The 13434-nt window shown below is 37.6% G+C and overlaps 2 protein-coding genes across 2 annotated transcripts in view; one reads left to right on the forward strand and one right to left on the reverse strand.

Moving 5' to 3' along the window:
- Positions 1 to 2685, forward strand: part of LOC120187089 (DNA mismatch repair protein MSH4-like) — a 32162-nt gene extending 29477 nt beyond the window's left edge. The window contains exons 15-24 of the mRNA XM_039190889.1: positions 258 to 321; positions 683 to 826; positions 915 to 982; positions 1158 to 1216; positions 1314 to 1470; positions 1685 to 1737; positions 1813 to 1911; positions 1994 to 2108; positions 2180 to 2302; positions 2447 to 2685. Of these exons, the coding sequence (XP_039046820.1) occupies positions 258 to 321; positions 683 to 826; positions 915 to 982; positions 1158 to 1216; positions 1314 to 1470; positions 1685 to 1737; positions 1813 to 1911; positions 1994 to 2108; positions 2180 to 2302; positions 2447 to 2611 (1047 nt within the window). The 3' untranslated portion in view covers positions 2612 to 2685. The remainder of the gene's footprint in view (positions 1 to 257; positions 322 to 682; positions 827 to 914; positions 983 to 1157; positions 1217 to 1313; positions 1471 to 1684; positions 1738 to 1812; positions 1912 to 1993; positions 2109 to 2179; positions 2303 to 2446) is intronic.
- A 47-nt stretch (positions 2686 to 2732) lies between these two features.
- LOC120187026 (60S ribosomal protein L15-1-like) lies at positions 2733 to 4524 on the reverse strand. The gene is made up of 4 exons (XM_039190822.1): positions 4394 to 4524; positions 3883 to 4049; positions 3287 to 3484; positions 2733 to 3203 (listed from the first exon to the last, which is right to left on the reverse strand). The coding sequence occupies exons 1-4, from the start codon at positions 4395 to 4397 to the stop codon at positions 2958 to 2960; spliced, it is 615 nt and encodes a 204-aa protein (XP_039046753.1). The 5' UTR covers positions 4398 to 4524; the 3' UTR covers positions 2733 to 2957.
- Positions 4525 to 13434: the final 8910 nt, after the last annotated feature.

Here is a 13434-nt window from a genome sequence, read left to right on the forward strand (position 1 = left end):
TTTTCTCACTTATCCCAAAAAAGAAAAGAGCATATACCGGTGTTAGTGAGCATATATTCATCGAAAACAACTATTGGGTTGATTGATTAGTAGTATATCATCCGAACAAAAACTGGGTGCCAATTGATTTTGTTGCTATGTAGCCAAATTTTGTTTGTCAATATCAGCGTGCCACCGTTTCTAACACGTACTTTTATCAGCTTATCTGGTTATTAAAAAATGCTTTGATTACTCAATGTAAATTGCATAATTTGCAGTTGAATGTTAGAAACAAATCTGCTGCTGCTGAGTGCTATGTTCGAACAGAATTTTGCTTGGAAGGTTTGTAATCGTCTGCTTATTTTCAATGTCTGACAAGTTGTACTTGTCCATTTGTATCTCATCATGTGAATTCTTCTGAAACGTGGTTTTGTTGATGTCTACCTTAACTGAATTAAAAATACCGGAATTGTGTGGCAAGAAAGGTTTGTTTTGATCCTAAAGATTACAGAGGGTTGCATGTGAGGATCGAGCATGCAATCAAATTTTTGAAAAGAATTTTGAGTCTTCCTGAATGAATCCCCCTCTCCCGTCCTTATTTCCCAACTACTAAAGACTCTGGTAAAGCTTAACATTTTCTCCATGCTATTAAGTGGTTTAATTGTTTCATTCATTAGTTGTGTTAACTTTATGCGATTTGCAGCCCTAGTTGATGCCATAAGGGAGGACATCACTCTGTTCACACTTCTTGCTGAAGCACTGTGCCTCTTAGATATGATTGTTAACTCATTCGCGCATGCAATATCCACCAAGCCTTTTGACCGATATATTAGGCCAGGATTTACTGGTATTTTATTTGTAAATTTCCTGATATGTATTCTTTTCATGTTCCGGGTTTGAATAGGGTAAATTTAATTGTCATTAGTTGCTAGCAGATAATGGCCCTCTGGCAATTGACGGTGGAAGACACCCCATTCTAGAAAGCATACACAGTGATTTTGTGGTATATTCTTTTGTATAGTAATTAAGAAGTAATTTTACTGCTTTCATGAGATTATTTATTAAAGTTGGATTATAACACTGCTATCATATATTAGTGATTGAACTTTCTGTGCCATGGAGTTTTCTTAAAGTTCTTTGATACCATTAAGATTTTTCAAAATGCTTTTGGTTTGCAGCCCAACAACATCTTCATTTCTGAAGCATCAAATATGGTTATTGTAACTGGACCAAACATGTAAGAAACTCTTTCATGGAAACTGCATCTCATTAAGAGTCATCTCTTTTTTGTTTTGTTTTGAGTAAAGCCCTTGCTATCTATTTTCTCCAACCAGGAGTGGGAAGAGCACTTATCTTCAACAAGTGTGTCTCATAGTTATTCTAGCTCAGATTGGCTGCTATGTTCCAGCCCAATTTGCAACAATTAGAGTAGTCGATCGTATATTTACAAGGATGGGATCAATGGATAATCTTGAATCAAACTCTAGTACGGTACAGTATCTTACCTTCACAATCGCAAATGTTTAGGCCATATTTTCACATCACCATCTTCTACTATTGACGAAAAACAAAGATATATGTTTAAGTGTTTAATAGCAGCTGCACTGTTTCTTCGGCTTTAACTTCAACATTCACTTAATATGCAGAAAATAGTTGTTTATTGTCCATTCGGTACCATCTCAAATGGTTGTTTGTGGTGATACAGTTTATGACAGAGATGAAAGAGACTGCCTTCATCATGCAGAATATCGCCCAAAGGTAAGAAACTTCAGATGCCATTCATATCTTGGCATATGCAACACACTGAAAATTATATGTGCTTTTATGATATAGGAGTTTGATTGTTATGGACGAACTTGGGAGGGCTACTTCTTCCTCTGATGGTTTGGCAATAGCATGGAGCTGCTGTGAACATCTGCTATCCCTCAACGCGTAACCACTTACCCCTTAGTTTTTGTGTAGCAAATGACCGAACTTGCACCAATCAACATCTTTCGTGTGTCATTTTATTTAGGTATACTATATTTGCCACTCATATGGATAATTTGTCCGAACTAGCTGCCATATATCCAAATGTGAAGATTCTTCACTTCTACGTCGACATTAGAAACAACCGCCTAGACTTTAAGGTGATATTTCCGTTCTATTTTTTGCCATAAAGAAGAACGCTTTTGCTGATTCAAACTCTGATTTTACCCAGTTTCAACTCCATGATGGACCACGACATGTAGCACACTATGGCCTCCTACTAGCAGAAGTAGCGGGACTACCAAGTTCAGTGATTGAAACCGCTCGAAGCATAACTTCAAGGATTACAGAGAAGGTAATTTCAAAGTAGACATGAAAAGATAGTTTATTTTGTGCAACACTTGCAGTCATTACAGTTCACCTAAACTCTCAATTACAATGCTTTCATTTGATTGTCAATGACACTTAATTCGGCATTCTAATAACATCTAATGTCCAGGAAGTGAACCGGATGGAAGTGAACTGCCTGAATTATAATCAAATAAAGTCGGCAAACCATGTTGCTCATAGACTAATCTGCTTAAAGTATTCTAATCAAAATGAGGACTCTATCCGCCAGGCATTGCAACTTCTGAAAGAGAGCTATATTGATGGTAAATTCTAAAGCTGACTTTTCACCCCTATTGCTCTTATTCTAAATAATAAAGAAGATGAAAATGTAATCCAAGACATTAACCTAATCCCCAAAACAAATCAGCAACTGGTCAATTTAAAATCAGAAGGTATTAAAGTGAATATAAGTGCCATAGATATGCAAATGATGTATAAGTAGTTGTTCTTACAAGCAAGTAGCAACAACTGAAGAAATTCATAGAATCTCAAACAAAAACAAATTGCATGTAATATTCGAAGACATGAAATCTTTAGAACTTCAAAAAAATTCAAACTCAAAATGATGACTTCTAAAACCGACAAGGGAAGCAGTAAAAAGTCTAAGCAACACACTAAACTCAGCGGTAACGACGAAGGGAAAGAGTGTTGTTTCTCTTCCAGGTTGCCCTGCGAGAAGGGCGGTTCTTGTGGTGCAGGTGACCCTTTCCGTGCAGACCCCTGTTTTTCTTACCGGCAGATGTGAGTCCTCGAAGCTCTCTGTGTTTGTGAACTGGATTGCAGATCCAGTTAATTCTTGGGTCATTGCGGATAGCATTGTGTGCAACATCCACCAGGATAACCTCAAAGTACTTGTAAGTAGAATCCTAAAGGATATTATCAGAAAGAAATGAGAGTTGGTCCATTTTAAAGTTTTGTGGAAAAACTGAAACACAGAAGTCCCACATACCTCATTGATCCAGTATGAGTTAACCACCCTGAGACCTCCCAATTTTCGACCAGCACGCTCCTCTGCAACAGAACGCTTGCTGCGCTGGAACTTCAATTGGGTGACACCCTGGTTTGTGGGCTTACCGTACACAATACCCTTGGGAACAGGCCTCTTGCGGCCACCCCTCCTAACACGGACACGGTAAACCACATAACCCTGGACAAGGAATGCACAAAATTTCCGGATGAAATCATTTGAAAAGAAAGTACATGGAAGAATACAATTGAATTGATTTAATATGAAAACAAAAGAGAACCAGGGGCATATATTCACTATCTACTTAGTCCAGTAGGTCTCAGAAGCTCACATATTAATTATATACCATTTCATTAATCACCAAGAAATATCAAATTTCTTTTGCAAATGTCTAATTGTTTGTCACAATCTAAGTGATCTAAAAGAAGAATCCCTTGATGAAGTAGAGGATACCGAGCTAGACCTCAGCAAAAATCAAGTGATAATGCTAGCTTTCTCGATATGTTATTTAGAACAGAATAAAAGGTGCAAGCAACTAACTAAAACAGGCCATCACAGAATGTTGCATTGGACATTACTTGTTTGGCCTTGTAACCCAGTCGGCGTGCCTTGTCAGGACGAGTAGGGTGGTTGACCCTAACAATTGCAGGATGCTGGCGATATTCCCAGCACCGCACCCTCTGTAGAAACCTCATCACATCGGACTGCTTCTTCCTCCATAGCTCCGAGACGTACTTATAAGCCCCTACATTTTATCATTCCCATGAGTAAAAGCTCGCACTTTAATCCAAAGAAACAGTTATGGAAGATAAGGAGTTGCAAGAAATTGTAAATACTCTCAACGAGGAAATGTTTCACAGCATAACAGTGACATATGCAAAAAAACAAAATTATGGAGAGAGAGAGAGAGAGAGATTTCAAAAATACAAATACAAACAATAGTTACCAGTACAAAAATGAAAATCACAAAAGGTTCAACTTATTTCAAAACATGAGTGAAACACGTGAGAAAAATACTTGAGAGAAAAGGATAGAGAAAACATGCTGCTAGAATCAGTAAAGATGGATAGAGAGAGCTTGAAGGAGTACCCATTGGCGACTTGAGCAGAGAGTGGCAAGGGTTTCGCTTGTGCAGGAGAATGAGCCGAGGGAAGCTAGGGTTTGGGGTAAAATAAATAACCTATTATGAAGAACGAGCTTTATTGGATACCCTAAACTGGCCCGTCCATTTTGTTTAGAAAAAATAACCTCAGTGACCAAAAACGCCTTATAATATACGATTTTAACCAAGTTTTTTTGAATTTGCTAAAATGACCAACTAAATCGCAATGTGATCGATAATTCGCAACGCGATCTCCGGTATCGCAAATCAGTTTCCAGATTCGCAACGCGATTCTGACTATCGCATTGCGATTTCCCAAATTCGCGTTGCGATTTTCCTAATTCGCAATGCGAATACGTAAATCGCAACGCGAATACGTAAATCGCAATGCGAATTAGGAAAATCGCAATGCGAATACGTAAATCCTAATTCGCATTGCGATTTACGTATTCGCGTTGCGATTTTCATAATTCGCAATGCGAATACGTAAATCGCAACGCGATTAAGTAAATCGCAATGCGAATTAGGAAAATTGCAATGCGAATACATAAATCGCAATGCGAATCTGACTATCGCAATGCGATTTACATAGCGTCATTCGTATTAACGTGTATTTTATTTTCAAATTCCAAACACGAATTTTTTCTTAATATATCGGAAACTGAACCGTCCACAGTAATCGCAACTCATAACCTCAAACCTAAAATCACAACACTCAGTCCCATCTCCATCTCTCACTCTCTACGGCGAAATCCGTCCCCATCTCCGAAGATTTCCGTCCCCATCGCCGGCGAAATCCCTCACAAACATTCACAGTCAGAAATCCCTCACAATCATTCAGAAATGGAAAATCAACCTCCGAGGGTTAGTTTTTTTAATTATTTTTATTTTGAAATTTTTGCATTATTTTAGGTTTTTCATATTGAAATTGATGATAAGTTTACTGGTAATTTCAATAATAGATTAATCATTTCACTTAGATTTCTTATTAAATTCATTCGATTGCTGCCAATACTGCTAAACTGTTTAGTATTTAACCCTGTGAAGTTAGTATTTGTCTTTGTTTTGTCTTTTGGTTGAAGTAATGAAGAAGAAGAATAGTTTCGAGAATGAAAATCGCAACGCGGAAATGACTATCGCAACGCGAAATGAAAATCGCAACGAGATAATCGCAACGCGAAACCAAAATCGCATTGCAATTTTCATTTCGTGTTGCGATTCTCTCGTTGCGATTTTCATTTCGCGTTGCGATTCTCTCGTTGCGATAGTCATTTCCGCGTTGCGATTTTCATTCTCTCGTTGCGATTTTCATTTCAACCAAAAGACAAAACAGTGTTGCAAATTTTAGTTTCAAGAATAAACTACTATTTATGTTTATTGTTTTTGGTATATCTTCACAGTGTAGTTTTTGGTATATCTAACTTGGTATGTTTATTGTTTTTGTAGAATTTTTTTTCGGCTTCATTGACATTAAGGAATAAAGTTAGCCTAGCCATTACAATTGCTTCGAAGCTTTCACCTGCACAAAGAAAATTGTTTGAGGAAACCTGCTTCGGGCCATGGCTGAGAGTACAACATCCGGGTGGAGATGCTAATTTGACCCATTTGTGGCTTCAGACCATGACTAGCGATCTACCCGACAGTATACAACGTGGTGAGGAAGAGATATGGTTTCATTTTCCACCGGCGTATACTTGTTTTGGGCGGAAGGAGTTCTGCTTAATCACTGGTCTACGATTTGGACACGATGATGTAGGCCAGTACACTCGTCATATCACCCGCCCATCATGGTTATCCAGGGTTTTTCCTGATGAGTCAATAGAGAAGCCGAACTTACACGTCGACGACCTGAAGAAATTTTTTAATAAGAAAGATGGTTTTACTCGGATGAATGACGTCGATGTTGTCCGAGTATGCCTTCTACTACTTTTGTATGCCGGCTTTTTAGGCAGAGAGGCCAGACAACCTATTCCTCAGGAGCTAATATTATTGGTAGAGGACCTAAATGCATGGAATCTGTTTCCGTGGGGTTCGTATATATGGAAAGCTACCTGGACTAAGTTGTCGTCTGCCTTTGATGACCGCAAAAGTTTGCGGGGCGATGAGTCGAAATACACTTTGTCAGGCTTTGTTTGGGCCTTTAAGGTAAGAATTTATATATAATGTTTTCAAAATTATAATTAATTATTTAACAATTACTAATGTTTGTTATTATATTGTTTGTAGATTTGGATATTCGAGGCTTTCCCCAGCATGCAGACATATGCATTAAAAACCTCAAATGATATTCCTAGGGCTATTTCCTGGAAGAGGAAACGTCTGTTGGATTGGGAATACTTAATAACATATGCGACAATAAATAATGTAAGTTAACACAAATACTATCATATATAAACAATTTATTAATAGTAGACGTTTAACTTTGTTTGAATTTTTATATTTTTAGGAGGCCAATACTCCATTAATGAGACTGATACCCACGGAGGCTGAGCTTGCCACTGATTGGTGGCAAGCTACTCAGCGTTTTCTTGATGGCACGAATGATGAGCAGCCTCCACTTCCTCCACTTCGAGAGCCATCACCTCACCCAGAGCCATCACCTGATCGACCCGACTATACACCTCTACAACGAGAGCCATCACATATCCCGTCACATCATTGAGTCTCTTCTCCACCATCACCTCATGATAGGCGACCGGAAAAGATGCCACGACTTCTATCTCCCTGTTCTCCACCTCCACGGGATGAGTCAAGGGAGTTACGTGATGAGGTCAATGCCTTGCGTGAGGAGATCGGTACTCTACGCAATAATGATGGTGCATGGCGTGTGGAGGTGTCTACTTTACGTGGTGAGGTTGCCGCTCTACGTGAGATGGTAGTATCGTTGCAGAATGAGGTTCATACTCTACGCAACGAGGTAAGTTTAAGATTTTCCATATTTAACTTGATGATAAATTTACTCGTAATTTCACTTAGATTAACCATTTCACTTAGATTGCTTAGTAAATTTATTCGGTTGCTGCCAATACTGCTAAACTGTTTATTAACACTGTGAAGTTAGTATTTGTCTTTTTTTTTGTCTTTTGGTTGAAGTAAATTTATTCGGTTGCTGCCAATTCTGCTAAACTGTGTATTCTTTAACACTGTGAAGTTAGTATTTGTCTTTGTTTTACCTTTTGGTTGAAAGTAAATTTGTTCGGTTGCTGCCAATTCTGCTAAACTGTGTATTCTTTAACACTGTCAAGTTAGTATTTGTCTTTGTTTTGTCTTTTGGTTGAAAGTAAATTTGTTCGTTTGCTGCCAATTCTGCTAAACTGTGTATTCTTTAATACTCTGAAGTTAGTATTTGTCTTTGTTTTGTCTTTTGGTTGAAGTAATGCAATCCATTCAAGTTTCAATTTGTAGAAGAAGAAGAAATAGTTTATTCTTGAAACTAATTTAGTAACACTGTTTTGTCTTTTGGTTGAAATGAAAATTGCAACGAGAGAATGAAAATCGCAACGCGAAACGAAAATCGCAACGCGAAATGAAAATCGCAACGACAAAATCGCAACGCGAAACGAAAAATCGCTACGCGAAACTATAATCGCGTTGCGATTTTTGGTTTCGCGTTGCGATTTTCATTTCGCGTTGCGATTCTCTCGTTGCGATTTTCATTTCGCGATGCGATAGTCATTTTTCACGTTGCGATTTTAAGTTCCATTCTTCTTCTGCAAATTGAAACTTGAATGAATTGCATTACTTCAACCAATAGACAAAGACAAATACTAAGTTGACAGTGTTGCAAGTTTGAAACATATTTGCCTTTGTTATCTGATGCATTTTGTGAACTATGATAGAATAATGACTTGGGTGAATTCAATGCAAGTTTGAAACATATTTGTCTTTGTTTTCACTGTTTAAATATCATGTCTATTTATTTACTGATATTTATATTTAATTATTTAGCGGCCCGATAAGGTGGATGCTTTACGTCGGGTTTTTCTTGCACGACAGAGTTCACGCATCAGACGGCGTGCACGTGCTATTAAGTCTCCGTACACCCCAATAGTGCGAAGACACCGCAAGAAGAAGCCCGACTCGCCTGTCATCCCTCAAGAGTCCACTCCTATCGTTGAAGAGGCCCCTATCATTCCTCGAGAGTCCCCTCCCACCGTTCAAGAGGCCACTGTCATCGTTGAAGAGGTCCCTCCCACCATTCAAGAGCCCGATTCACATGGCGTCATATGTAGGATTCTTGAGAAACCCTTTGACGTGCCGGACATGATGGATTCAAGTTGGCTCTCATATGAGTTACCGGCCAGTACCATACTGGTATCTGAAGTGGAGAAGAGACAACTACTGGACACAATTCTGGATAACACCCTTTGGGCTAAGACCGCAGTTGATTTTTATCTACATGAGCGGAGCCAGGGGTGTTTCACTGACATATGCAAGCTCAACGATGATATCTATTTGTTGCTTGATCGGTCTTGGTGGGGCGTATTATTAGGAGTCGAAGACAATGACTATTTCGATGGAGGGGTAAGTCTTATATTTTTCTTATATTTCAATTTGATTATTTTTTTTAAAATTTATGTAAGTTACTAATATATGTCTTTTTTTGTAAAACAACATATCGATGTGTGGGTGTCACGTCTTCTAATAATTAGAAAACTTAAGGAAAATAAAAGAAATACACGATATACAATTATGCCGACGTCTTTTAACGCCGTTCACTTGAAGAATCAACAAGATGAATCATTTGCGTTGGGCAATGGACAAGCTAAACTTTATCCTGCATGGTGGGAGGTCGATAAGGTTAGTATTTATTTTAGATTGAGTTTAAAGGTATTCATAAATAAGTGCGCAAATGAATGAATTATTACTTATGATTGCAGGTGTTTATCCCTGTTTTGGAACGTAAACATTGGCTTCTCGTCGAGCTTCAGCTCCCATCCCTTAAGGCAATAGTATATGACAGCATGATAAATTACATATCATTGGCTGATTTAAGAGATATTATTAAGGGATGGAGCTCTCATTTGGCTAAATTCTTGGATGCGATAAATTATTGGACTCGTTCTGGAAACAAGAAGCCAAAGAAGCTCAATATTACAATTAACAGAGACGAGACCGCACCACAACAAACGAAAGGACCTAGAGGGGATTGTGGTCCTCTCGTATGCTTGACGTTGGAGCGTTTGATCACAGGAAGTATAAAGTATCTACCTCCCACCGATAGAGATAGAGCTGCAGTAGGCTTATGGTTTCGGCATTATATGGCTAGATCGATATATACGAGACGCTGCCTACCTACATCCACGTTATAAAAATGTCCATAAACAATTGGTAAGTTTATAGGCTTGTGGTTTGAAAATGTTTGGTTGAGTACCTAGAATTCAATAATTTGTTGTTTGTAGGTTTTAGATGTGTAGAAAGTGTATTTTGAGCAAATGTTTGGTTTCTGCAGGTTAATCTCAGAAGTGAGCTGCGTGAAAATGATGTATGGCTGCAAAAGTTGATTCAATAGTAGATGAGGAAATAAGAATTATTGCTTATTTTTTGATTGTTTAATTGATTTGTAAAAGATGATTTGTAAAAGTTGATTTGTTTAATTGATGTGAACATAATTCTTATTTGTGCTTGTTTAATTAATTGAAATGTAATGGTTGATTTTGTTGATTTCAATCTGCATTATGTTGAAGGCAAAAATGACTATCGCAATGCGAAATGAAAATCGCAACGCGAAATGAAAATCGCAACGACAAAATCGCAACGCGAAACTAAATTCGCATTGTGATTTTCATTTCGCTTTGCGATTCCCTCGTTGCGATTTTCATTTCACATTGCGATTCTATCATTGCGATTTTCATTTCGCATTGCGATTCTCTCGTTGCGATTTTCATTTCGCATTGCGATAGTCATTTCCGCATTGAGATAGACATTAAGATGATTGCGAACGTCATTTCCGTGTTGCGATAGTCAAATGAATGCCTCATAAGTGATAACAACTGAACATATCATAGCAATTTTCAAACTCAAGTTACTAATACATGCCTAACTGAAAATGTTAAAAGTTCACACATAAAATCCACATAATACAACGTTTGCATTTAAAAATTACCTAAGTTAACAGTCCCAAAAGGTGAAGCCAGTTGTGATTGGGATTTTAAAGATGATTGCGATTTTGATTGCCTTTTGCTTGACACCATATGAGCTTTGGATTTTGATGAGGATCCATATTTTGGTAGAGGAAAAGATGATTGTGATGGCACTGGTGATCCACATGTCAACCTTGTATGACCACTTTCCTTGCACCGACTACATGTCGATCTCTTCTTCTCTTCACCCTTAGACGGTATACGATCGTGACTTTTTGGTCGGCCAGGTAGCCTTCTGTCCATGGCTGGTGGCAAAACTATTTGTAAGTCATCTGGTATGTCCCACTCAGAAGGATGTGGAATAGGGTAGACAATCTCGCCATAAGTCTGTCGATATACTTCTGTAGTGTAGCAATCCATAGTGTATGCGCTTGAATCATCTTGATTTAGATGAAGAGAAACTTTTATAACATGGCCACACGGATAACCAGATGTTTGCCATTTCATACAACTACACGTCTTTGCATTTAGATCGACAAGCCGATTTAAGTTATTATCCAGTACTTCAAACAAAGTGTTTGAACATGGTTCAACTCTCCATGATGTTGACTTCACAACACGTTTCGTTATCTTTTTTTCTGTCCATAGTGTAACACGATGTTCCAATGTTCCTGTAAATTTAAATAAATAATACTTAGTAAAATATATGATAAGTTACGAATTTAAAGAAATAATACCTGCATGGTTTCTTTTCTTGTAGTACCACTGTTGAATAGAGGCTCGAAAAAACTCCATTAACATAGTAATGGGTAATTTCTGGGAATGACGACTTAGAGCGTTGATTGATTCTGCACAATTAGACGTCATGAAACCATATCTTGCTCCAAGTTGATGTACTCTTGACCATCTTTCAAACCCGACATCTTCTAGTGTTTGAGCACACTGAGGCAAAACACATCTTAAACAGTTTATATGATTATTAAAATCCACTTCCCGATAAGCTTTTACAGCCTTCCAGTATGTCCATTTGTGATTTTTTATACCATCAGACCTTGATTTTAGATTTCTATACAAATGAACACCACAAAGTCCATGAAAAGCATCTGGGAAACACCTTCTAACAGCGTTGTCAATTGAGTTTGCTCTATCGGATATGATTGTCAGATTGTTAATAGGACCTATACAATCCCTAAGATGCCCCATAAACCATATCCATGAATCAGAGGTTTCAGATTTTCCAACCCCGTAAGCTATTGGCAGTATCCCATTGTTAGCATCCATGGCTACTGCTAATAAGTTTACTCCAAGGTATCGACCTTTTAAATGTGCTCCGTCAACTATAAGAACTGGGCGCATGCAATTAATAAACGAACGAATCTACAAAATCATATACACAAGAAATATAATCATTTAAATGTGAAATGCATGTAACTAACAAAAATGAGTCAACAAAATTATATTGATTTACTAACCGCAGCGCCAATGGCGATAAACAACAACTCAAATCGTCCATCTCTATCTGTTTTGATATGAGTTACCGACCCAGGATTTTTCAGCTTTAAATTGTGACAATAAGCCGGCAGTTGGGCAAACGATGCTTCTGGCGACCCCCTCAATAATTCCAAGGCATAACATTTGGCTCTCCAAGCTTGAGAATATGAGATACTAATCTTGAACCGAGCATTCATGTCAGTCATAATTTCATTTCCCTGATATACCCTACCATTCAAAAACATTAACTCAGCCAGAAAACCACCCAACACCTTTTTGTTTGCTTGTCTATGGTGAGGAAAAACTTGGGTTCTTGAACATGTATGTTTATCAATAAAAGTCCTAACTTGAAACATTTCGCAATCTTTTATCCTCTTTGCAATCATACGCCACATACAGTTTTTGTCAATCATACACCTTGTTTCGAAACGATCTTTGCTTGATTTGTTAACTTTTAGTTGATAGTCATCTTCCACACATTTCGTATACAAAGCTATCTTCAAGTCTTCATTTGTATCAAAACAATCATCTTTCTTGATACGAATAATTTTTGTGTGACAATCAACTACTATCTTTACCAACTCTTCTTCCGGTATCTGAAGTAATTCTGGCATATTCCAGTTATACTCTCGTGGTATTTTCTTCGGGGACTTTTCTTTGGGGATTTTTTCTTCTTCTTTTTCTTCTTCAGTGTTATATGAATTACAGAATGGATGTTCAACATGTTCATTTACAGTCGTAACTTCCTCCTCATTATCATCAACAACATCTTCCTCGGCAACGGCTGTTTCATCATCAAAATTCGGGTATTGACCAATATCAAAATTATTACACGCAGGGTCTGTTTCTTCTTCTGAAAAATCATCAAAATCCGAGTATTGACCAAGATCAAAGTCCGGGTATTGATCAAGATCAAATTTCGAATACTGACTAGTACTCACAATTTTTTTTGTTGGCTCATAATCGTCTAACTGGTCAATACGAAAACCAGAATTTGGTGCTGAAAGTTGATTGGGATTTGGATTACGGAAAGGTTGTGGGTTTTGAGATTGTGTTTGGTATTGGAAATGTGGTGAAACAATATTTGCTTGGTGATGAAATTGTGGTGGAACCATTAAATTTTGAGCATCATAAACTGGGGTTGAAAAACTTAGTTGATTACTACCCGCTACTGACCCAACTTCACTACTTCTAGGTTCAACAACATACAATGTAACATCATCACTTGAAACACTAATGTAAGCAATGAATCGTTCAACATCTTCATTTTCGGTTAACAAATAAACTTTACCATTTTTCTGATAAGATAGCTTAAATCCACTTAGGGGCTCTAAATTCAATTTATTTGCAACACGTAACATTAGAGTTTCATAAGTTAAATTTTTTAATGACAGTTTTAGTTGAAGATTCATGGGTAAAGTCATATATTGTAAAACACCATGAACATTCTCCCA

Source organism: Hibiscus syriacus, unplaced genomic scaffold, assembly GCF_006381635.1.
Source record: "Hibiscus syriacus cultivar Baekdansim isolate YM2019G1 unplaced genomic scaffold, ASM638163v2 tig00113722_pilon, whole genome shotgun sequence".
In the NCBI taxonomy this organism is placed as follows: domain Eukaryota; kingdom Viridiplantae; phylum Streptophyta; class Magnoliopsida; order Malvales; family Malvaceae; genus Hibiscus; species Hibiscus syriacus.

Coding starts and splice junctions, on each gene's coding strand:
- LOC120187026 (XM_039190822.1), bottom strand. Junction 3,485..3,882: donor TGGGTTACAAGGCCAAACAA/GTAATGTCCAAT, acceptor TTCCTTGTCCAG/GGTTATGTGGTTTACCGTGT. Junction 3,204..3,286: donor ACTCATACTGGATCAATGAG/GTATGTGGGACT, acceptor AATATCCTTTAG/GATTCTACTTACAAGTACTT.